This window comes from Ambystoma mexicanum, chromosome 5q (assembly GCF_040938575.1).
Source record: "Ambystoma mexicanum isolate Mex_15411 chromosome 5q, UKY_AmexF1_1, whole genome shotgun sequence".
In the NCBI taxonomy this organism is placed as follows: Eukaryota; Metazoa; Chordata; class Amphibia; order Caudata; family Ambystomatidae; genus Ambystoma; species Ambystoma mexicanum.
The window spans coordinates 524,476,941-524,501,853 of record NC_090933.1 but is presented as its reverse complement, the minus strand read 5'-3'; the positions used below and the strand labels follow the sequence as shown (position 1 = coordinate 524,501,853).

General features: G+C 49.9%; 1 protein-coding gene across 1 annotated transcript in view; it reads left to right on the top strand.

Annotated features, from left to right (window-relative positions):
- Positions 1 to 24,913, top strand: part of PRKDC (protein kinase, DNA-activated, catalytic subunit) — a 3,362,625-nt gene that overhangs the window by 1,578,960 nt on the left and 1,758,752 nt on the right. Inside the window, exon 43 of the mRNA XM_069621025.1 lies at positions 20,220 to 20,388. Within this exon, the coding sequence (XP_069477126.1) occupies positions 20,220 to 20,388 (169 nt within the window). The remainder of the gene's footprint in view (positions 1 to 20,219; positions 20,389 to 24,913) is intronic.

The window sequence follows — 24,913 nt, the reverse complement described above, 5'->3', positions numbered from 1 at the left end:
AATGAGGTGCGTATAACATGGCAAATATTGGTGGCGCCACTGGATGGGGCATATTGGCATTGCCGGACAGGGAGACATTTTACGAGGCTGCTCAAGCCAGGTCTTTAGTGTATTGGTAGGGAGCTGGTGCGGATAGGCGACATGTTGAGATAGAAAGGGCCCTTGTGGCGCCATCTTTACTGCAAGCAATTATATTAACAGCCCCAATAGATCTTCTAAACCGAAGAACATGGTGGAGGTGACCTGCAGTGCATGGGTTAATATTGAAGAAAAGAGGAAAGGAGGTGTTACCGCTGACGCACATACCAGGGTTGCCACTAAGCAGGGATTTGGGCTATGCATGTTGTATGGAACGGCTCAGTATTTTGTATTTCCGAGACCTGTTTTTGGAAGGGTAGTTTCTGACTAAGGAGGGATGGAAAAAAAGGGAGCGCACAGTCTCTGGACGTGTATCTATTTTTTTTTTTTTATAAAAGTATTTTATTGGCATTTATATAATTACATAACCATCAAACGGTAATATAACAAACGAACAACAACCAATTAACTACCACAGTCTTCATAGCTCAACGTATTGTTCTTAGTTGTGGCGAGGGGGGGGGGAGCCGGTGGTCGGTGTACCCAAGGTCACAGGGTTGAGTTTCCGGGTTGTCCATTCTTGGGGGTAAACCCCAGGCAAGTCTCTGGTAGGGGTGAGAACTCTGGGGGGTTTGTGATCCGAAGCGTATTGGATGTCGCGCAACAGGGCCCTCCATGATTCTAGGGTGTCATTGGAGTTATCATCACTTGAGTTGATTCCATCTTGCCAGGCTCTGGTCTCAGCCTCTGTCAGCTTTTCCAGGTCCTTAAGCCAACGTCCATGCCTCGGGCCCCCTGGTGAATTCCATGCCATAGCTATGGACCTTTTTGTGAGGATGCAGGCTAGGTCCATTAGTTTGACCATGTGTTTGTATTTGCTCAGTCTCGGATGGGCTCCCAGTAAGCATTCCTTTGGGTTCCATTCATATCTTGTGAGTCCCGCTTTAGTGCAGGTGCTTTCTACCATGGACCAGAATTTCGCCGTTTTGGTGCAGGTCCAGAACATGTGGATCATGTCCGCATTATCATTTCCGCACCAGGGGCAGTTCGGAGATGCTTGTTTGTTAAAGGTAGCAACTCTTAGTGGGGTCATGTATGTTCTGTATAGCACATTCAGTTGAACTTGTTTGAATCTAATGTTGCTCGACACCTCTTTGGGGTATAGTAATATTCGCTCCAATTCACTGTCAGATAGTGTGATCCCCAATTCGGTTTCCCATTTTTGTCTCAGGGATGCGCTTTTTGGATTGGATCTGTCGTTCAGTTTGATGTATAAGCGGGAGACCGGCTTCCAACCATCTGCTAGGTCGTACATTTCCTGGAGGAGCGGGTCCGGTGGGGGTTCCTCTGGCCAGACAAGCCATTGTGCCCTAGCTATCCTCTTGAGGCGGTGGTACCACAGGAATTGGGTGTTCGAGATGCCTTCATTAGTAGCGATTCAAGTTCTCTGAACATGCCATCTTCAAAGAGGTCTCCCCATGTGTAGATTCCGGCTCTCTCCCATTTCCTGGCTGTCGATAGGTCCGCTTGAGTTTTGCATACATCCGCCAGAATGGGGGTGTTGGGATTGTAGGGATGTTTTAATCGTCGAAGGAAGCCAGTTCTGGCCCATATCTGCCTGCCCAGAGTCACAATCATGGGAACTTCAGATGTTTGTTTCGTCGGTTCCAAAGCATTTCTTTGGGGAATAGCTTGGAGGTTGCATGTCGCAGGAGCCCCACTTCCGCTGACGGGTCATCGGAGAGCCATTTCGTCACGTGGCTGAGTTGTGCAGCTAGATAGTACCTTTGCAGATCGGGTAGTTGTATCCCTCCTTCCTTGTACGGGAGCGTAAGTGTAGGTAAAGAGAGCTTGTGTCTGGATGACCCCCATATGAAGTCTTTGATTAGAGAGTCCAGTTTTCTGAAGAAGGGAGGTCTGATGTAGAAGCAGACGTTCGTGAAGTGATATAAAAAACGGGGGAGAACTATCATCTTGACTATTGCCGCTCTGCCCATCACTGCCAGTGGTAGCTTCAACCAAAAGTTCATGGATTTGCGGAGGCCACCCACTGCTTTTTCAGTGTTGTGTTCATGCGTGAGTGCAGGGGTATGACACACATCGACTCCTAGGTACTTAAACTTCTCTAATTGCCATTGTATCCCGACGTCTGGTAGATCGGACTTATCCAGACCCCTGAGTCTGGCCAGTGGAAACGCACACGACTTTAGCTTGCTAAATGTTATCCCAGAGTATCGGGCATAGTTGTCTAGGATGTCCAAAGCGACTTGTGCATTGAGCTGAGAGTTATTTAAATACAGGAGGACGTCGTCCGCGTACATGGATATTATGGAATGGTCACTGCCCAGCTCAATGTCCGCGTCAAAATGTTGTTTCCTGAAATAGGTGGCTACTGGCTCCAGGCCCAGTATGTATAACATCGGGGACAGCGGGCATCCTTGCCTCGTGCCCGGCTGTATCGCCCAGGCTTTGGACACCGTCCCTCCATTCTTCACTCTCGCTGCCGGTGAATTATACAGTACCTCGACCCATTTTACAAAGCCCTCGCCAAAGCCGAATTCCCTCAGTACTTCTATCAGCCACTCCCAGTAGATAGAATCGAAGGCTTTTATGGCATCTAGCGATAGCACCGCTAGGTCCTCGTCCCGATCATAGGTCTTCACCATGATGTGCTGGAGCCTCCTCAGGTTTGCGGTAGTATTGCGTCCTGGAACAAAACCATTCTGGTCCTCATGTATCAGGGTTCCTATCACCCTCGCCAGCCTCTTAGCCAGTATTGTGGTCAGGATCTTGCAGTCATAGTTTAGCATGGCGATTGGGCGGTATGATTCACAGTTGTCGACAGGTTTGTTGGGTTTAAGTATAGGGATGATAATTGTTTGTTTCATGGAGTTGGGTAGGATTCCATTTTCGTATGCCTCCATATACACCTTCATACGCTTTATAGAATTCTGGTGGAAGCCCGTCACTCCTGGGGGTCTTGCAGGTGGCTAGCGATCTAATCGACTCCGTCACATCTTCTGGAGTGATTTCCGCGTCCAGTAGCTCACTGGGCCTCCGTCAGTCTTGGGAGCTCAATCTCTGCCAGTGTAGCCCTTATGTCCTCCACTGGTATTTTGGTGTCGTGGGCATACAGTTTAGAGTAGAAGGCCACAAACGCAGAGTTAATATCTTGTTGCGTCCTGTGGGTTGTCCCCCTTTCATCAGTTATTTCGGTTGTGAGGTGTCTTGGGAACTCGTGTTTACACAGCCAGGCCAACATTCTACCAGGTTTATCTGCTTCTTTGTGCGCCCTGGCGATGTAGGTCGTGTAGTCGAATTTAGACAGTCTATTCCAGGCCAAAAGGCATTCCTCCCGGGTGCCCTTCAGTTCTGTTTCAGAGTCCGGCATGATGTCGATTTCGGATTCCAGGTGTGTAATCTTATTCTCCAGATCCTCCAGTTCCGACTTCAGATGCTTGCGGATGCCACCAGCTCCGGATATATCTTCTCCCCGTGTTACAACCTTCATGGCCTCCCATAGTGTGCTCCAACTTGACACTGAGCCTGTGTTGATGTCTAGGTATTCTTCGAGTTTAGCACCAAGTTCCTCCTTAAATGCGTGGTCTGAGAGTGCTGCCGGTGGCATTCTACATAATGGGATTGGCGGTCTGGGTCCCCTAGGAGCCCATTGCATAATCAGCCGAGAGTGATCGGATAGGGTTCTGCCTAGATACATTGTGGAGTCTACTTGTTGAGCCAGCTCACTATCTATGAACAAATAGTCTATCCTCGTATGGACCTTGTGCGGGGCCGAGTAATAAGAATAGCTCCTCTCGGTGCGATGTTGTTCCCTCCAGATGTCCACTAGGTCGAGTTGCTCTATTGTGGTGTTTAGGACGTTAGAAGCAGGACTATTTAAAAGACGGGGGGGATCTGATCTGTCCATAGCTCCGTTCCTGATACAATTGAAGTCACCACCCCATATGAACGCACTCTCTCTGCAAAGGATCATTTTAGCACTAGGCATTTTGAGGTGTGAGGGTATTCCGTGTTGTGGTAAGTATGAGTTCACCAGGCACACTGGCGTGGATTCGATAGTTCCACATAGTATTCGATATCTGCCCTCTTTGTCGGCTTCATAGTCCAGTAGCTGGAAGGGCACTGTCGGGTTTACCCACGTGAGCACTCCTCTAGCAAATTTGGATTATGGCGCCCCTCTTCCGATCCCACCCCATCTTTCGGATAATTTGGCTGTGGATTCTTCCGTGAGATGGGTCTCTTGAAGCATCACTATCAATACCTTTTTCCTGCGCAGGTAAGAGTGGATCCGATTCCTTCTCAGGTACGTGCCCATACCCCTCACATTCCACGTCATCACCTTAAGTTGGAGTGCCATTGAGTTGGTGTCTTGGTTTCATCTTTCCGGTCGCCCCAGATTTCACGGGGCGGCCCCTTCTCCAGGTGATGAGGCTCTCCTCCTGGGTTCCGGTGTTTTCTCATCCTCGGCCCCCAAGGACCTCCGGTCCCGTGCTTCCCCTTTCTTAATATTTCATGGACTGTGGTGTGAACAAAACGATTAACAAAACTGGAACTGGTGCGCCCAGCAACGACAAGTTCCTGCTGGTGCTCAGGCGCTCTCGTACCGTCAGGACCCATCCGGGTGTCAGGCACGAGTGAGGTCGGTCAGGCAACTGGCCTGTCCTGAACTGTTCGTGGGGGTAGGGCTCTGTGCCTGGCGTGGGCTGAGCAAGGGCCGCATCTATGTAGCTGACTGTTGGGTGATTTTACTTTATCTTTGGTTATTTGCCTTGCGTCTGAGTTAGCGTTGTGAGTCATGGATCCGTCCATGTCTCAAGCGCAGGTGATTCTTCAGTTTTCTGAGGGTTGAGGATCCTTATCTGCAGCTAGATTGTTGTCTTCTAGCCACATGTTGGCAGCTGCTGGGGATTCCAGGAAAATCGCCCTCCCCTTGTGGATCACTTTCAGTCTGGAGGGGTATAATAGCATGTACTTCAGGTTCAGTTGCCTGAGCCATGCTTTAATCGGCACAAATGAGTTCCTCTCTCGTTGGACCTTCGGGGTGTAATCGGGGTAGATTGTTATCCTGGAGCTCCCACGTTCAATGGGGCCCTCTTCTCTAGAGCGCCTGAGGATGGTCTCTCTATCCTGGAAGTTGAGTACTTTAGCGATTATAGGGCAAGGATGCGAGCCCGGCGGGGGTTTCTTCAGAAGTGATCTATGCGCCCTTTCGATCGCGAATCCTTGCGTTAGTCTTCCGGCGCCCACCTCCTGTTGTATCAGGGATTCTATATAGGCTGTCGGATTGGAGCCCTCGCTTCCTTCCGGGACCCCAAATATTCTGATGTTGGCGCATCTGGCCCGGTCCTCAGCCTCCTCAGCTCTGGCCTCAAGTGTGAACACCTTTCGTTCCAGGTCCAGCACCTTAGCTTTCAGCTCCGCTTTGTCGTCTGACGTTTCCTTTATGGTCGTTTCGGCAGTGGTCACTCTTTCTGTTAAGTTACGGGCATCCTGGCGCATGAGTTGTAGCTCGGATTTGAACTCCCCGATTCTGGAATCTATAAATGAGCGCAGTGATGCAATTGCCTCCAATACCTGGGCTTGATTTTCGGGGGAGTCCGCCGGTTTTGCTTGGGGAGGTTCGGGGGTGGAAGTGCGTGGCTGCGGAGGAGTTTTCGCTTTTGCGGATACATACGTGTCCATGGTGCTTGTTTTCGTCTTATTCCTAGCCGCCATGATGAGGGACGTTCAGAGACGCCACTCAGTTATGTGTGGATAGATGATGGTGGACGTCGCCTCCTCAGCAATGCCCCCACCAGCCCGGTGATTTTAGTGTGCGGGCTGGGGGATCAACAGGGAGGCAGCGGATGGGGGCCCCCTCTGTAGAGGCTGCGTCGGCCTGTTAGGATCAGTGTTCAAGTTCTCGGAGGGGCATACAACAGCATGCTGATGGTGCAGCGCTGCGGTCCCCTATTGTGGGGATGTTCGATTGGTTGAGGCCCTCACCCATTGCTCTCCTCACCTGCACCTTCTTTTGCTGTCGGTGGCGGGGCTCCCCGCACCAAGGGGTCAGCGTGTCCTCTCACGGTGTCTCTCCTGTTCTCGCTCCTCGGCCGCTACGGAGACCGGAGCCCAGGGCCCAGGGCCCAGGCCCGGTCTCCCCGGGCGGGAGCGCCCGCTTGTCTCTCCGGTCAGCCGCTGCAGCAAAAGCAGCTTGGACCCGGGCGGAGGGGCAGGCTCCTCCTTATTTTTTCGGTCGTCGCGGCAGCTTGTGGGTCGTCTTCGCTGTGAAGGCGGTTAGCGTTTTCATCCGGCGCCGGCTTCAAGAGATGGCTGCCATCTTGGGTCCCGCCAGCAGTGGGGGCGGGGTACCTTTGCAGGGGAAAATCCGTGGGTATGGAGGTCCAGACCCAGGAGAAAACCACCGGATCGTGTCCAGGGCCGGTTCTCCTTCCCTCGGAACCGGTTCTGTCTGTCTCAGATGCAATTTCAGGCAGGCAAAAGGATCGAGATACGGCGTCTCGGCCGGAGCACGGCGACTCAGCTTCCACTCGCCATGAGCTCCAGGCCACGCCCCGGACGTGTATCTATAATTCAGGCTGCTGAACACTCTGAAGTGTCTGTCGGGTGGCACCAGAGACGGCCCCCATACTCGGTGAAATTATAGGGTTGGTGGACAACAGCAGGCTGCTATCTAATCTTTATTCTAAAATACTGGGAACTCAGGAGGGATGGGGGGATTCTTCTCAAGGAAGACGGGAGGCAACACCAGGACAAGGCACTACCTGATGAGGTGTGGCGGTATTGCTAAGCACAAACCAAGAGCATAGCTCTTAATAGTAGGTTTAAATTGATACATTTAAAATTTCTGCATCAATTTTATTATACTCCTGCGCTTCTCCACCGTTAACCCCCCCACCCCCCGATACCCCGGATGAATGCATTCGATGTACGGCCACTCCAGCAGACTTCCTCCATGTGGCATGGAGTTGCCCCCTATTCAGTTTTGGGAGAAGGTGTTTGAGATACTGAGTGAAATTATTGGGGAAGAGGTGGATTCCACACTGAAAATGACATTGCTGGGATACACTAAGTATCTGGCAGGTCGAGTGCAGAGGCTTGCAGGGTGGTTGCTATTACTGGCGAGAGAAAGGGCTGCGATGGTGTGGGGGAGAGCACAGCGCCCTCCGAAGGAACAATGGAAAAAAGACATTTTTTATTGTAATGAGATGAAAACGGAGTATGGAATGGCTGTTCACCCGAGTGCCAGACCTAAAGATATTTGGGGTCCGTATGAACGGTAATTAATTGGGCAAGTAGGACTGATGGTGCAGAACCCTGAGGAGGAGGTAACCTTAAAGACTGGAATTTGGTATGTGAGGTCTGCTGGATGGGATTAGAAGGAATACATTTGCATTTATGGGGGGTAAAAAAGACATTGGGATAAGTAAATGTGATATTGTGTATGGATACTGTTGTATATGTATGAAAAGTGCTGATGAGCAGAATAAAGATTGCCCACGCTTACAGCTCAGGAAAGTCTTCATTCTATTAAAGACAAGGAGGCGAGCATTATGCTATACTTTCTTTATTACTGCCATAATTAGCTTTTCAAATTAAACTTTTAAAACTACAAATTTTGTAATGTTTTTCTGAACTTTCTTGAAAAAGGTGCAAATTTTGGGTTTAAAAGTTCTGCAATTCAAGTAAAGTCTCAAAATCTAACTCCAAAACCACGACTCCCATGACTCTCCGGGGTTTGGTAGTCCTGACCTCTCCTCCTGCACCTATCCGCATGCAGGTCAGCCCTTAAGAACCCTCAACCCTTGGTCCTTTCCTCTTTCTTTTTCTTTTCCGAACTTGTCTATGAACCGCAACAGTCTTAATGCCAACTAGAAAACGATCTTCAAACTGTAACTGTGACTTCGAACTGTTGAAGCCTGAACTCCTTGGATGAAGGTGCTTGTGTCCACATTAATCTCCCTGTTCACGATCAGGTCGCTTTTTGATCGTCTCCTACGAGAAATGGAAAACAACACATCAGGGCGGGGTATCCAACAAAGTTGAACATTTAATACACGATGCAAGAACAATCTTTGTCCACAAACTGGGTGGGATATAATGCTCGCCTCCTTGTCTTTAATAGAATGAAGACTTTCCTGAGCTGTAAGCGTGGGCAATCTTTATTCTATGACAAGACAGGAGGCTCGCATTATGCTTGTTCAAAGCTTGCTACCACTCTATTTGGTATGTTTGATACAGGCTTGAAATAAAATGTTTTGAAGGTCGACTCAGATGACCAATCGGCTGATTTCATGATATCTTGAAGGGATACTCCTGCTAAAAACGCTCTAGAAGCCATCGCGCCCCTGGCAGAATGCGTGCCAAACTGAGCTAGGTCTATCTCTGCCCATTGCATTACCTCTCGCACCCATCGAGCAATTGTCGCTGCAGCTACCGCATGATAAGGCTTTCTACGCGCTATTAGCAGTTGAGTCACTCCCTGAGGCCTTAGGTGTACTGTCGCCGTTTCATAATCCTTAATGCACTGAGCTACGCACAGTTTCTTACTGTCTACAAAGTAAGGGTATGAGATAACTCTGGAATCTGACTTTGTTCGCTTAGCTATGGTGAAAGCTACTCCGTCTGGGTAAAAAATCTTTCTATCGATCTCCAGAGCTTTCACGTCTGACACTCTCCGGCACGCTGTGAGGCATAACAACATTGCTAGCTTTCCTGAAAGCTGAGAACGAGAAAGATGTTTGTTCTCCGGCCATGCCAGGAAAAGTTGGAAAACTTCTTTGACATCCCACAAAACCGCGTATTTCGGCTCGGGGGGCCTTCTGAGTTTCATTCCTCTCAAGAGACGAAGTACCGTGGGGTGCTCGCCAATGGCTGCATTTTCTACTCTGTCATGCCCTGCTGAGATTGCTGATCTAAGCACTCCTATCGTCCTGAAGGCGTTACCTTCTTGAAATTTCTCCGCTAAGAAGTTGAGTATTTGTACTACAGGTGCAGAAACGGGATCCATACCATGCTCCGAGCACCACCCGGTCCAGCTCTTCCATGCTGCGTTATAGCTCCTAATGGTGGAAGGCGCCCAGGAATCTCTGATGCAGTCTGCAGCGAGCTGTGAAATGCCTGGCAATTCCCACTTTCGAGGGGATTGGGTCCTCCGACGTATTCCATATCTATGACAGTAATCACCACAGCTGTGCTGCTTCGGAAACTTTTTCGGCGTCTGCGTCCTGCGTCGATGACGTCGATGCGCCGCCGTCGAGGACCTCCTCCGACGTCCGACGTCATCCGATGTGATAAGTAGGACGCACGACGCCAGTAGCCTCAGTTCCGTTTTTTCCGCGAACGTGTTGCTTCGTGTTTCTCGGTTCTAGCCTCGACTCTTTGGAGTTCTGTTCTTTCTGGTTCTTCGAACCTGTTCGTTTGTGAATATTCCTTCGCAGCGATGTCTTCCACTTCGTCTTCAACCCCGCGTCCGGGCTTCAGGAAGTGCGGGGTGTGTGGGTCCAAGATGTCGGTGACTGACTCGCACGACGCCTGCCTCTGGTGCCTCGGGGAGGCCCACGACACGGATGACTGTGTCGACTGCCTGTCGCTCACTTCCAAGGCCTTACGCGAACGTAAGAAGAAATTGTCGGTAGGTCGGGTGTCCAAGCCCCGGAAGTCGAAGTCGGCGGGGCTTTCGACGGATGATTCGAGGGGTGACTCTCCGCGTCATCGTCGGAAGTCTCGTCGGTCTTCTTCTAGGAGTCGGTCTCGCCACTCCTCTGCCTCTTCGAGGCGTTCTCGGAAGCGCCGTCACCGGTCGCCTTCCAGGTCCTCTTCCGAGGACTCTGCCCGGCACGTCGGTTATCCCACCAGCCGTGCGACGCCAGAGGAATGGGCTTCCTTCGGGAAGAAAATGTTGGCGATTCTTGAGTCGCAGGGTACTCAACCGTCCGCGCCCCCGAGTGGGGTCGGCCGTGTGAGGTCGAGAGACGCCGCTCGCAAGAGTGGTCGGCACGAGTCACGGGAGGGGTCCCGTTCGGACAAGGAGGCTCGTTCTCGCCGTACCCGTTCCAGGTCCCGGTCCTTGACGCGATCGAGACCGTGTGCACCTGTGATGTCTTCGAGGAAGACATCGACGTCTGAGGCGTCGAGGGCGTCGACAGGCTTTCTCGAAGCTCCAGCTCCGAGGAAGTCGTCGAAGCCGTCGACGTTCAGGTCGTCGAGGGACACGCTCGGGGCTCCGGCTTCGAGGGCTGTGTCGACGCCGCCGATATTGGAGGCGCTGCATCTGACGTCGACGCCGATTTCCTCGACGTCGACGCCGATCCTCTCGGCGCCGTTGCCGGTTTTCTCGACGGCGGCGCCGATTCGCTCGACGCCATCGACGCCTTTCGTGTCGGAGGTGCCCCGTGTCTCGGGTGTACCCCCTAGGAAGGCTCTGGCTAAGAGCAGGCACTCTCAGGTGCCTTTCCACCACTTGGATTATATTTCGGAGGCGGATGAGGATTCGGTTGGCCTGGTTCCTGATCAGGTGCCGGATGACATTGTCTCGGGCCATAGTCAATTTGACGATTTGAGGCAGTCGCTGCATGATGCGAGTGGTCTGGACACCTCTCCGGAGGTGGAATTTGGTCGGCCTGAGCCTGGCTCCCATGCCGATTCCTCATACCGGCGCCTTGTGGCTAGGGTGTCTGAGTATCTGGGATGGTCTGCTCCCCCAGGGGAGTTTGTGCAGGATGATCTGACGGACATCCTTGATGTTGGTCCCCCAACTGACCCGGTACTGCCATTCCATATGGCTTTACAGCGTAGGGTGGCGGCGGCTTGGACTGCTCCGGAGAGTCTCCCGGCGGTGGGCAGATCCTTGTCGCGGAAATACCGTCCAGCCAGTGGCGACCCCTGCTACTTGACCAGGCACCCCACTCCGGAAAGTTTGGTGGTGCAGGCGGCCACGGCCCCGGCAAAGCAGGCGTCGTACCCTACCATCCCTCCTGATAGGGACGACAAACGTTTTGATGGCTGGGCGAAGAAGGTGTTTTCTTCTGGTGGTATGGCGCTTCAGGCGGCCAACTCCATTTGTGCCTTGTCACGTTTCACGCACACTCTGTGGAACTGTGTTGCGTTAGCGGCTGAACATATTCCCGAAGGGGACGAACAGGATGGTTTCCTTGCTTTGGTCCAGGATGGTAAGGATGCCATGTGTGAGTCCGTTCAGTCGGGTTTGGACTTAGCTGAATGCGTCAGTAGGTCCATGGCGGCGAGCACCGTGATACGCAGGTTTGCGTGGTTGCGGAAGTCGGGGTTTGCTCCTGATGTGCAGTCCCGGCTCCTCAACATGCCCTTTGATGGTGAACATCTTTTTGGCAGCAAGGCTGACGAGAGCCTTGAGAGGTTGCAGACCTCAAAAGCTGCAGCGAAGTCGTTGGGCGCTGCAGTTCGCCAACCTCCGCCTTTTCGTCCTAGGGGACAGCAGTGGAGGGGTGGCTCCTTTCGCTATTACTCGTCCTTTGGTAGAGCGAGAGGAGCTGGCAGTCAAAGGGGCCAACGCAGGGGTACCAGAGGTGGACGACAAGGTACCCGTGGTGCCAAGGCCGCTCGGGCAGTTGCCTCTTTGCCCTCAGGTAACGCCGCAGCCGCTCCTACTCAGTCATGAGGCCATGTCCCATGGTTCGCCGGTTGGGGGAAGGCTGGCGCAGCATCTTGTAGAGTGGCGTGCCATTACTTCAGATGTGTGGGTTCTGGAGATCATAACCCACGGCTACTGTCTTCCCTTTCGGCACAGGCCTCGCGACAATCCACCGGGGAACCTCTCTTTGAAGTGTCCGGATCCGCTCCTTGCGCAGGAAATTCAAGCCCTGCTAGAGAAAGGCGCCATAGAACTGGTGCCTGTAGCGGAGAGGAACAAGGGATGGTATTCCCCTTATTTTTTGATTTCCAAGAAAGACGGGGGATTGAGACCCATCATGGACTTGCGCGGTTTGAACAAACTCCTCAGGAAGGACAAGTTCAAGATGGTTACTCTCTCTCAAGTCCTCCAGGCCCTTCAGCTTCAGGACTGGTTGGTGTCACTCGACCTCAAGGATGCTTACTTCCATGTGCCGATCCATCCCAAGCACAAGAAGTACCTGAGGTTCGCGGTTGGCGACTCGCACTTTCAGTTTCGGGTCCTGCCGTTCGGTTTGACCTCCGCCCCGAGGGTTTTCACCAAGCTCATGGTGGTGGTGGCAGCGCATCTCCGGCAAGGGGGGATTCACGTCTACCCCTACCTGGACGATTGGTTGATCAGGGGGAGCTCTCCCGAGCAGGTCCTGGATCATCTGTCCGTCGCCTGCCACTCCCTTCACAGGCTGGGCTTCTCCCTCAATTTAAAGAAGTCCCATTTGACGCCAACGCAGAGGCTCCAGTACATCGGAGCAGTGCTCGACACTTCCCTGGGGCAGTGTTTTCCTCCCCAGGTGAGGGCTCTTCACATTCAGCAGATGGTGCGCAAGTTTCAGCATGCCCAGACGCTCCCAGCGTTCGAGTTCTTGAGGTTGCTCGGCCTCATGGCATCCTGCATTCTTCTGGTGCCAGAGGCTCGCCTGCGAATGAGATCTTTGCAGTGGGCACTCAAGATGCAATGGTCGCAGTCCTCCGGCAGGATGTCGGACCCGATTCAGGTGCCGCCCTCGGTCGCCCGGGACCTTCTGTGGTGGGCCGTCGAAGGCAACTTGATGAAGGGGGCTCCGTTTTGGCTTCCCTGGCCGGAGGTGACGATCGTGTCGGATGCATCCCTCACGGGATGGGGAGCTCATGCCAACGGGCTGACAGTCAGCGGTCGTTGGTCTCCGTCGGAGTCCAGACTCCATATCAATCTGTTGGAGCTGAGGGCCGTCAGGCTAGCCCTGAGGGCTTTTCTGCCGACTGTGCGAGGAAAGAATGTCCTGATCCTGACGGACAACACAGTGGCCATGCACTACCTCAACAAAAAGGGGGGGGCAGGGTCACTTCCTCTGTGCAGGGAGGCGATGCAGCTCGAGTTCTGGGCCATCCAGCAGGAAGTTTCGATCTCGGCAGTTCATCTGGCCGGAGTCGAGAACGTGACGGCGGACGCTCTGAGCAGGCAGAGCACGATCTCTCACGAGTGGGAGTTGGCTCAGGAGATTCTCCTGGAGATCTTCGCCCTTTGGGGGACCCCTCAAGTGGATCTCTTTGCCTCCAGTGTCAACCGGAAGTGCGAAGGGTTTTGCTCGCGGGAATTTCCTCCAAAAGGAGCCTTAGGAGACGCGTTCGTGGTGGAGTGGTCGTTCCCGCTGCTGTACGCGTTTCCTCCGGTCCCCGTCATCCCGCAAGTGCTGCGGAGGTTACGGAAGTTCGGTTCCCGGATGATCCTCATTGCTCCGGCGTGGGCTCGGAGGACGTGGTACCCGGACCTTCTCGACTTGTCCATCTGCCCTCCACGTCGTCTTCCCTACCGAGACGATCTGCTCTCACGGGAGGGGGGTCAGGTTCTCCATCCAGAGGTCGGATCCCTCAACCTTCACGCTTGGCTTCTGAAAGGTTGAGGTATAAGGATTGGGACCTCCCTGAAGACGTGATGGAGGTGTTGCTTTCGGCCCGAAGGCCCGCAAATAAGTCTCTGTACCGTTGCCGTTGGCGTAAATTCTGCGACTGGTGCAGAGTTCAGAATGTGGATCCTTTTGCATGTGACATCCCCATGGTTCTGTCCTTTTTGCTTTCTTTGGCCCACAGGGGCTTGCAAGTGGGTACCGTTAAGGGTTACCTGGCGGCGCTGTCCATCTTTAAGCGCTCATCTGAAGAATGTTCTTACTTTAAAATCCCTTTAATTTCACAGTTTCTGAAAGGGCTCACTGATGTGTTCCCTCCGTCGCCTTTCCTGGTGCCCGGTTGGGATTTGAACCTTGTTCTTAGGTTTCTTATGGGTGCTCCGTTTGAGCCGTTGCATTCTTGCCCTTTGAGGCTGTTGACTTTGAAAACTGTGTTTTTAGTTGCGGTTACTTCCGCTCGCAGAGTGAGTGAGTTACAGGCACTTTCTGTTAAGCCACCCTTCACTGTATTTCACAAGGACAGGGTTGTCCTTCGAGTTCGTCCTTCTTTTCTTCCAAAGGTAGTGACGGAATTTCATTTGGCCCAGAAGATTGTTCTTCCGGCATTCTATCCTCCTCCGCATCCTGGTAAGGAAGAGGAGAGGCTCCATAGGCTTGATCCTAGGAGAGCTTTGAGCTTTTATGTTTCTCGCATGTCCCGGGTCAGAGTGGACGATCAACTCTTTATTGGTTACGCTGGTAAGCGCTTGGCGCAAGCTTGTGACGAAACAGACTTTGTCCCGCTGGATTATTTTGGCCATCTCGGAGTGTTACCGCTTGGCGGGCAAGGACCCACCGGCTGGCTTGCGGGCCCATTCTACCAGGGGCTTGGCTGCATCTACTGCCCTGCAGAGGGGTGTTCCTATTCGCAACATCTGTGATGCTGCCACCTGGGCTTCAGTGCATACATTTGTGCGGCATTATTCCCTCGATTCCATCAGAGGGCAGGATCTGGCCTTTGGCAAGGCGGTCCTTTGCTCTGCTATTTGATTGGCTATTCTAAATTTTGTTTCTAAATTCTTTCCCTCCTCCTTGATTTGGTACTGCTTTGGGAGTCTGTCATAGATATGGAATACGTCGGAGGACCCAATCCCCTCGAAGAACAAGTTACTTTCTTACCTGGTAACGTTCTTTCGATGGGATGGTCCGACGACGTATTCCATATCGCTCCCGCCCTGCCTTCCCCGCTGCAGAATTTCTGTTGCGATTGCAGCTTACGTTCCGCAAGGCTTTGTGTCGGACTGGCAGTTGACTAATGTCACACGTTCTGGGGGGAAAAAACTACAACTGAGGCTACTGGCGTCGTGCGTCCTACTTATCACATCGGATGACGTCGGACGTCGGAGGAGGTCCTCGACGGCGGCGCATCGACGTCATCGACGCAGGACGCAGACGCCGAAAAAGTTTCCGAAGCAGCACAGCTGTGGTGATTACTGTCATAGATATGGAATACGTCGTCGGACCATCCCATCGAAAGAACGTTACCAGGTAAGAAAGTAACTTGTTCTTCTCCTGAAACCCTGCAGGCCATCAACTGCAAAGTGTTCGCTATTATCAATGGGTGTCTCTGCCCGGGGGGTCGAGCAGAAGGTCTAGATGGTGAGGAACTATCCTCGGAAAATCCGTAGAAAGTTCCATCGCTACTGGAAACCAGGGCTGGGACTTCCAGAAAGGGAGGATTATTACAAGCTCTGCTTTCTCTCTCCGAACTTTCGCTAACGTCCTTGTGATCATGAGGAACGGTGGGAATGCATAGTGGAGCGCTCCGCTCCAGGATTGGAGGAACGCGTCCATACCAGCTGCACCCGGGTCTATCCTCCAGCTGAAATATTTCTGAGTCTGCGCGTTCAGTCTGGACGCAAACAGATCTATGTGGAGGGGACCCCAGAGTTCTTGTAGCTTCTTGAATATTTGTGGGTGCAGTCTCCAGTCGCTGGAATCCACTAGATATCGTGAATTCCAGTCTGCCACCTCGTTGAGGGTGCCCGGCAGGTATTCCGCCGTGACTGTGATCTGGTTCTGAAGGCAGTAGTGCCAGAAGTCTTTCGCTAGTTCTGCTAGCATTTTGGACCTTGTGCCACCCAATTTGTTGATGTAGCGCACTGCGGAGATATTGTCCATCTTGAGCAGCACGCAGCATTTGATTTTGTCTTTCGTAAATGCGCGAACTGCGAATGACCCTGCTAATAACTCGAGACAGTTGATGTGAAGGTGTAACTCTTGCTCCGACCATTTCCCTCCTGTCTCTGTGTTCGCACCGTGCTCCCCAGCCAGATCTGCTCGCATCGGACTCTATGATGATGTCTGGGGAATCCCCGAAAATCGCCGGGCCATTCCAGGCTTCCATATTCTGGAGCCACCATTGTAGTTCGGTCACAGCGTCTGGATCCAGGGTCACTACCTGATGGTAACCTAGCCCTCCTTGTAGGTGTTGTATCTTTAACCTCTGTAACGCTCGATAGTGGAGGGGCCCTGGGAAAATTGCTTGAATGGAGGCTGCAAGCAAGCCCACTACTCTGGCGAGGTTCCGTAGGGAAATCACTTTCCTCGCTATCACTAGCCTGAGTTCCTTCTTTATTGCCTTCACTTTGCGAAGAGGAAGTTCGAGGGTCGCTTTGCGCGTATCTATGTTGAATCCTAGGAATTCTAGAGTCTGGATTGGTACCAACTGGGATTTGTCTAAATTCACTAAGAATCCTAGAGATCTTAAGAGAGAAAATGTCCACTGAACGCTCTTGGTGAGGGTCTCTTTGTCTGGGCCTAGCACGAGAATATCGTCTAGGTAGATAATGATGCGAATCCCTCTCTCTTATGGCCCCTGCTACTGGTCTCATTAGTTTGGTGAATGCCCAGGGTGCTGACGCTAGGCCGAACGGGAGACATGTAAAATGCCACGTCTCCCTGTTCCAGCAGAAGCTGAGATATTTCCGAAACTCCTGAGCTATCGGAATCGTAAGGTAAGCGTCCTTGAGATCGAGCCGGGCTAGCCAGTCCCCTGTACGCAGGATATCTCGGAGCAGATGGATACCTTCCATCTTGAAGTGATTGTACACTAGCCATTCGTTTAGACCTTTTAGGTTTATGACTGGTCGGATTTTTTCCCCTCTGTGAACTAGAAATATGTTGCTGAGGAACCCTGGTCTTCCTTGAACATCTCTTTCTATTGCACTCTTTTCTCTTAGCTTGAGCAGTTCTCTGTGCAACAATGCTGCTTCTTCGTCTGCCATGTGAATGGGGTGAGGTTCTGATCTCTGAATGGGGTTCCCTACAAAATCTAACTGCAGGCCTACTACTGCTTGTAAAACCCATGCATCGCGCGATAACGCTTGCCACGCGCTCAGACAATGAAGGGTTCTCCCTCCTACTTTTATGCCTATCGCACTCACCTCCTGAGACATTGGGCTGACGGTAGGTTCCTCTCCCTCTGCGACCTCTGGGAAACCTGGATCTGGTCGGAAAGAAGGTATCTTGTTGTTTCCCTTCCCAGTATTGGTCGCGCGGCCCTTGGGGTCTTCGATGGTAGTTGAATCGACCGGACGGGCGACCCCTTTGGCGTCCGGTCCCGTAAAAAACACGATTCGGGAAGATCTTTTTTATTGAGCTTTGCGCTCTCTTCAGAGCGGAATAGGTGCCCACAAACTGTGCCATTTCTTTAGCGAATGCTTCGCCGAATAAGAGTCCTTTGGCGCTCTCGCCTGCTTCGTAGGAGGCGAGATCACTTAGTTTATTATCGATTTTTAGCAGAACTCCTCTTCTTCTCTCGGAGGAGATTGCACAATTCGCATTGCATAAGAGACACACTGCTCGTTGGGCCCAATTAGCGAGTGCGTAGACGTCCACCGGGGTACCAGTATCTTTTGCCTTTTCTAATGGTCTAATGGCTAATGGTCCCGCCAGGTCGAGGAGCTTGTCTTGGCACCCTCTCCAAGCCCGATCTACTCCCTTCCTTATATCTTTCGCTGATTTAGTCACAAAAGTGACCATCTTGGGGTCTAGATCTGGTGTTTCTGTTAGTTTCCCCGGTAAGTCTGGTCTGGGGCATTCTGATCTCATACGAGATCGTACGTCTTGTTCCAGTGGTTTGCGGATGTGCTGCGCCATATACGCTGCCACTCTAGGTGACGGCACCCACTCCGAAGATTTCGGGTGCCTGATTGTCTCCGGATCAAACATGTCAGTGGTATTATCCACCACTTGTGGATCGATCTCTTCCTCCACCTGTTGAAAGGTGTCATTCTCACCCTCGTCGTCAGGAATATAGCCTTCGTCGTTGTCCCCTATATTTTCCACCCCTGGGGTATGGGGTCGATCCTGGCATTCTTTTTTCTTTTCCAGGAAGGCTCTCTTTAGCCTAGCGACAGGGTCGCTCATTTCTTGGGGAGCAGTATCCTCCTCCCTTTCCATATTGCTCGGGGGGGTCAAAGAGTTCTTGCTCTTCCGAGCTGCTTTACGCCCCTCAAGTTCAACCCCAGTGGGGTGTCTGGCTGACGGTCCCTCTCCGGGGCTCTCTGCTCTCCTCTTCCTGGCAAGCTTTGCTTGCTGTTCCGCCAAAATAGCCTCCAGTACTTCTAACCTCTTAGCAATAGGTTGTACTCCCTGTGAGACTGCTTTAGAAAGCGAGTCTCCCAGCACCTGCTTAAAGCTTTGGGAGAGGTCTGTCTCCTGATTGTAAGGACTGTCCTCCCATTCTTCTTCAGACCACTCTGGCGAAGTGGATGGTGTCTGGCCAGGGCTTCTGCTTTGAGCCATGTTTAATATTGGCAGAGCCAAATCTGTGTGTCAGCCAAGGGGTCTGGATCTGCTGCTACTCTCACTCGAGCTGTATAAAGCCCAGCTTTCTCTGTTTGTTCAATACCAACGTGAGCAGCTGTATATTGTAAATATAAATGCCCCTTTTTTTTTTTGTAAGCTTGGAGGCCGTGTGTATGACGCTTCGCTATCGCACTTCCAACTGTGCGCGTGAGCGTTGGACGCGCAGGGAAAGCCGGGAGATTATTCCTTCTCCCGCTCCCCTGGGTCCTCGTGCTAGTCGCGTCTGCCGGCGCCAGCACGTGACATGGGGGAGCGGGGCCGGCTGCCTGAGGCGAGCGAATTTCACTCGCGGCGTCGGCTCCGCCTCTCTCCGAAAACCGACAAACTAATTGGCTAACTGTATACACGCGCAATAACGAACGCGATACTCTTGCATACGTGACGAGACGAACACGCTTTAAATGACGGTATTTTTTTTATTTTATAACCGCGCTAAATATGTTGCGCATCCACCATATAAAACGCCTAAGCTGCGCACTATGACTAGGCAAGATATACGATATTATACGGCTTGTAAAGCCAAACAAATAATTAGCATAGCAGCTTAGTAAACTGAGGTACTTATCTCTACAAGGCAGCAAAAAAGAAAGAGGAACGGACCTAGGGTTGAGGATTCTTAAGGGCTGACCTGCATGCGGATAGGTGCAGGAGGAGAGGTCAGGACTACCAAACCCCGGAGAGTCATGGGAGTCGTGGTTTGGAGTTAGATTTTGAGACTTTACTTGAATTGCAGAACTTTTAAACCCAAAATGTGCACCTTTTTCAAGAAAGTTCAGAAAAACATTACAAAATTTGTAGTTTTAAAAGTTTAATTTGAAAAGCTAATTACGGCAGTAATAAAGAAAGTATAGCATAATGCGAGCCTCCTGTCTTGTCATAGAATTGGATGCGGGGGACTTGCTGAACCACTGTTCTCCTTGTAGTGTGAGCATTTAAAAATAATAAAGATACGTTAAAAAAAATATATACTTATTTAGATATGCGACTATAGTTAAACGAGGCATACATAACTAGGCATATACACATTGGGAAAGGTTTCAAGTTAAGGAATGCTGAGGAGTGAGATTCAGGGGGCATTATCCAAAGATTTACTCAGTTTACTAAACATTTTCTGTAGTAATCTATTGGAAATGTGCGAATTTGTCTTCGTCCAAATCAACATGCATTAACAGATTTCTTAACTAAAGATGATTGTTGCTATTGGGGATGTTGTGTGGCTTTTGTAAATGCATTCTTGTACTTGTGGAAATGTTATTTTTTTTTTTTTTTAAACAGTTTGGAAACATTTGCAAAAATCCATTATTGCAGATACATATTTGCAATCATTGCACCATCTGGACAAGCTATTTTAGGATTGTTCTAAGACAATTATCACAGCAAGGATACACACAAAAATAGGTAGACCTGAGAAATTACATTTAATGATTATTGACAATGTGTCAACATTTTACTGTACTTAACAGAGTACCTTTTACAATTATGTTGGTTATTTATTTTCAGACTCATCCGATGAAACTTCTTGGCAAAAGAATCATCTTAACTTGAAGGGACAATATATGGCTGTGATGAAGTGTAATTTCTATACAAAGCGTTATTTTTTGGTTAGATTCATGAAGCTAGATATAAATTGTTTGACTTTGTTTTGGCATTGACGGTGAATTTTGCAATGGGAGGGTGGCTATTGGTTTTCAAAAGAGAAACTAATATTGAATGCACTTTTTTTTACCTTTTATCAAGATCTTGCTATGATGCATTTTCTGAAAATATGGCTGGTGAAACTCAGCTGCTGGATAAAAGACGACAGTATCACTGTGCAGCCTATAACTGTGCCATTGCAGTGATCAGCTGCGTCTTCACAGAAAGTAAATTCTACCATGGCTTCCTCTTCACAGAAAAACCAGAAAAGGTACGTAGGCTCAGAATGAAGTATCGCATGTGAATTGAAGCTTCATGGGATATTGGTTTGCAGCATTTATTTTTAAGAATGTGAAAGTGATTGGGAACTCTGATGGTTGCCCACCCAGGTCAAAGATTGAATGCAAATGTTTGTTGAATTTTTCAAAGGTTTAGTCTACTTCTAAATGGCAGGACGTTGGTGTCCTGGATTGTACGAACAGTGTCGCCACTAAAATGCTTACAAATGGAAACAAAATCAATTAAAACAATGCCTCTTTCCGAAAAGAGAACTTCAAAAAATCAAATGAATTAACCACCATCCACTTCTATACCATCTTCAGACCCCATTCCTATTTCTAACCTCTGCATGTGTCCCTAGGTGGGTGCAACGGAACTAAATCTAAACAGTTACTGTAAGCATGTATTATTATTATTATATTTTTTTTTTTACGGAAAGGCAGATCACACCTTTTCATTGCATGAGATCTGGCATTTTGGCATTTAATGTCTTTGCAGCTATCTGGAGAAAACTTTGAAGTTCTATCTTGCTCCTAGTTATAACCGTTCACGCATTTTACTAAGGTGCCCCAAACTCGCCATGTGTTATAAAGATCTGGTAAGAAGGCTTTCACAGGCTGTGGATGGGTAAAGAAACGTAACCTGCTCATGGCCGTTTTGGTCTTCAGAAGCCTGTCTAGAGCGACCACAATAGAGAACCGTATGATCCTGAGAAATTGAGAGCACAGACTCACTGAACAGACCTGAGCAACCTAGCCTCCATTAAAAAGAAATCTTTTTCAGCACACAATTAAAAATGGCAAGTTATAACTTCTGAAACTATGGCCGTTCCACTTAGCTCCTGGCTAGCAAGATCCGATCCCCCAGGAGTCACTTGGCATCTCCTCATCCTGTTTTGTTAATTGCAAGTCCCCAGTGTGTCTTTGGCATTGTTTCAGTTCTTCTGTGTCTCAGAACACTTTACCTCCTATATCTCAGTTCAATTTTACTGGGTCAAAGGACATTTCTGTGCTGCTAGTCATAAAGCTCTAATTATCTTCCCACGACGAAGGCCAGATGCAAGATCGGCTGAGAACCAAATAACCAGGATGACAAGAAGCCAACAGCTGTTAAAGAAACCAAGAAAAAATAAAGCAGTACAAGGCCACATAAACCCCAAGACTGTGAGTGACTGAATTATCTTCGGGAATCGACCAGCAGTGAGGGACTTATATTCAACAAGCAAACCTGTGTTGTTGATCTTGCTCGGCTTTGTGTGAGGAGGACACACTATTTAAATCTGTTCTTAAATCTGCCTTTTCCATATAGTAATATAGTTTACATGCGTAAGCCAGAGGAAGCAACAGATGTTCTCATCAACTGACCTGCCAACTAAATTGTGCTTGTGAGTTTTATGAGCACTGTTATCGTCATACCATTTTCTATTTTCGTCAATGTCGCAGACGTTTTCAGCACCCACAAGTCAGTCGTCAGTTTCCCGATCAATAAGACTGGGAGCAAGGGAAATCGGTAGCGAAAGGGGTCCAGGAGGGAACGAAAAGAAGTTGTAGGTTCCTGTCTACAGTTGTACAGACAGGGAGAGGGAGCATTGGTGCAGTGCAGAAGGGATTGAGCAAAATCACAAATGAAATTATCTTCATGGCTTTTCAGGGGGTTATACAAAGACCCAATTATCAGTAACTCTATCCACTAGAAACCACAAGGTCAAGTGTCATTTCAACCAGCATACCCTGCTTTCACTTAAAAAACTTGAGACCACATAGACTGTTAATAGATGTGGGCAATTGTTTTTATGTGCTCTGAACTGCCACTAGCCAGAGATTTGTGTGTGTTTGTGCGTATTATATTTATATTTATTTCTGAGGCTTGTGGATCTGCTTAGAATCACATCACATGCTTTGTATAGGCTGACATGTGATGGAAGTTGCAGAGTATTGCACATTAACTTTTTGAAGTTCGAAAAAAGGGACGTCGACAGGGCGTGACTGTAATACTAACCCTAGTATGATGTACCCTGTACCCATGATCCTTCACGTGTCTTATGTCCCTCAGATATTTTACGCCATCGTGGCAAAGTTGTTCTTTCGCAGAGTCCATAGCTTGAGCTACTTTGTGAGTTGACTCATCCAAACATCTTCTGTCGGTTGCGTTTCGATGCACTAATTAGACAGCTATTTCCTTTGAAAATCTCGACGGCTGATCCTGTTTTCAGAAACAGATTTTCTCTTCCGATGGCAGGCTTCAGCCTACACCGGACTCGGCTTAACCAGTATGGCGAGTTGGGGGGACTGATTCTTCTTTGTTAGAGAATGTACACCCCCATTTCCTGTCCCTACTACATGTGTCCTTCTGCCTCTGTGTCCGCCTTCCACTATGGAGCGCACCACTTTTAAAATTGTCCCAAGTGCAACAGAAAATTCCTGTGGGTCGACAAACAGAGTTTGCAACCACTGCCTTCCACGTGGCCATCTCGAATCCCGTTGCACGGCATGCAAGATCTTTAGGCCCGAGACCCTAAAGGATTGTTGGACCAAGCGATGGGCGGCAAACGCGATGTCAGTAGAGTCGGAAATAGCTGCCGAGATTTTTTAATCTGGTCACAGAGGCCGAGGCATCAATCTAGTTACTGCACACCTGTCCCAGCCTCAAAAGGCAGTCGGAGCGCGCTGCTATGAGGAAGGCCTCTGGCGACGCCGGCCCACACGCATTCACTTCCCATAAACACATACCCCTTTGCTGTCCATCGACCGGGCCGTCGAGGGAAGGCTGCACGCCGTTGGTTGACGCCTCCCAGCCTACCGACTTAACACCTACCACACCCGCTGTGGTTCTGCCTTTGTGCTTACCACAAGGTGATCACGCAGACACTAGAGCATGCACAAACACTGCTCGATGGCTGAGTCGGACACCCCAAAACAGCCCCAGAAAAAGCAAAAATAAAATGTTTGCACTGAAAAAATCACAAAGAGCATAAAGAGCTTTATGATCAGGACAAACAGGCCTCTATGCCCTCTGGATGTTATGAGAAGGAGTTTTCATCTTTTTTTCCGCCCTCCACAAGAAGAGCCTGAAGACACCCCTGGAGCGGATCGTCTGGTGGAAGCATCTCCTGTGGCCCCTAAGGTCACTGTAGAGCCACCAGGATCTATCTTGTCTACTGGCCCCGGACTCAATCATAGTTTGAGGACCCGATGGGCACAATTTCATTCATTTTGGACTCCATGAGTAAGCTGCCCACGCACTCAAGGCCTGCTGAGCAGCCTCCTATACCTCCCCGAGTGTCAACAACACCTCGTGTCGGGGCTCCAGCCCTGCCACCCGGGGAGCCTTCACATGGATCTCTCCAGGAGGACATGCAGTCCACATAGGCTGGCCAGGATATGTGGGTGAATGTCCACGGTGACCCTCCCTCCGCTTACACCACGTCTTAGAACAAAATTTTGTGGTGGAAGGTGCCAGTAGTAAGGCTTTCATGGAGGGCGTCAAAAAACTGTACCCTCCCATCTCTAATCCTACTCCCGTCTGCGACCTCAATGTTGTTCTGACAAGGCTCATGGGTGCCCCCTTCGGGCCTATGCACAAAGCCAGCCTTAAACACCTTACATACAAAAACGGCCTTCCTAATAGCCGTTACTTCGATCAGAAGGGTTAGTGAAATATAAGCTCTGGCTGTACAAGACCCCTTCGTACTTATACACAAGGACAAGGTGGTGCTACATACACATGTCCGCTTCTCACCCAAATTCATATCAAAATTCCATGTCAATCAAAGTATACAACTGCATTTTTCAAAACCCAACAAACGCAGCAGAAAAAAGTCTACATATGTAGAGCTGTCATGTTCTACCTTCAAAAGACAAAGTTGATCAGGAGGACAGATCGTTTATCTGCTGGAAGAGAAGGGGACCCTATCTCTAAGGCAGCAATTTCTAAATGGATTGTCAACTGCATTAAACTCTGTTACTCTCTTGCCAAGAGAACATTGCCCTCTTACACGCAGTAAAAACAATTTACCACTCCTCTCATTCAACCACAAAACACTCACCATCATCGCGCTAATGTCCAGAGTAGACTACGCCAGCTTATACCTAGGAATGCCAGAATGACTATTAAAAAAACTCCAGCGCATCCAAAACGATGCAGCTAGTCTACTGCTCAAACTACCTCAAAGAGAACACATTACCCCAGCGCTGAAACTGCTACACTGGCTACCAATAAAACAGTGAATAAAGTTCAAAACATTGTGCATAACGCACAGGGCAATCCACAGCCAAGGAGCAGAGTTCCTAAAGGAGAAAATTACCATCTACCATCCGACAAGACCACTAAGATCAAGCAACGACCTAAGACTAGAACCAGAACCTTACAACAAGAGAAAATGTGGGGGATCTTCGTTCTCTCACTTGGCAGCATTATCCAGGAATCAGCTAAAAAGATATGCAACACAAAGGATCATATGAAATTCAGAAAACTGCTCAAAACCTGGCGTTTTGCTCCAGAAACGGGATGAAACGATT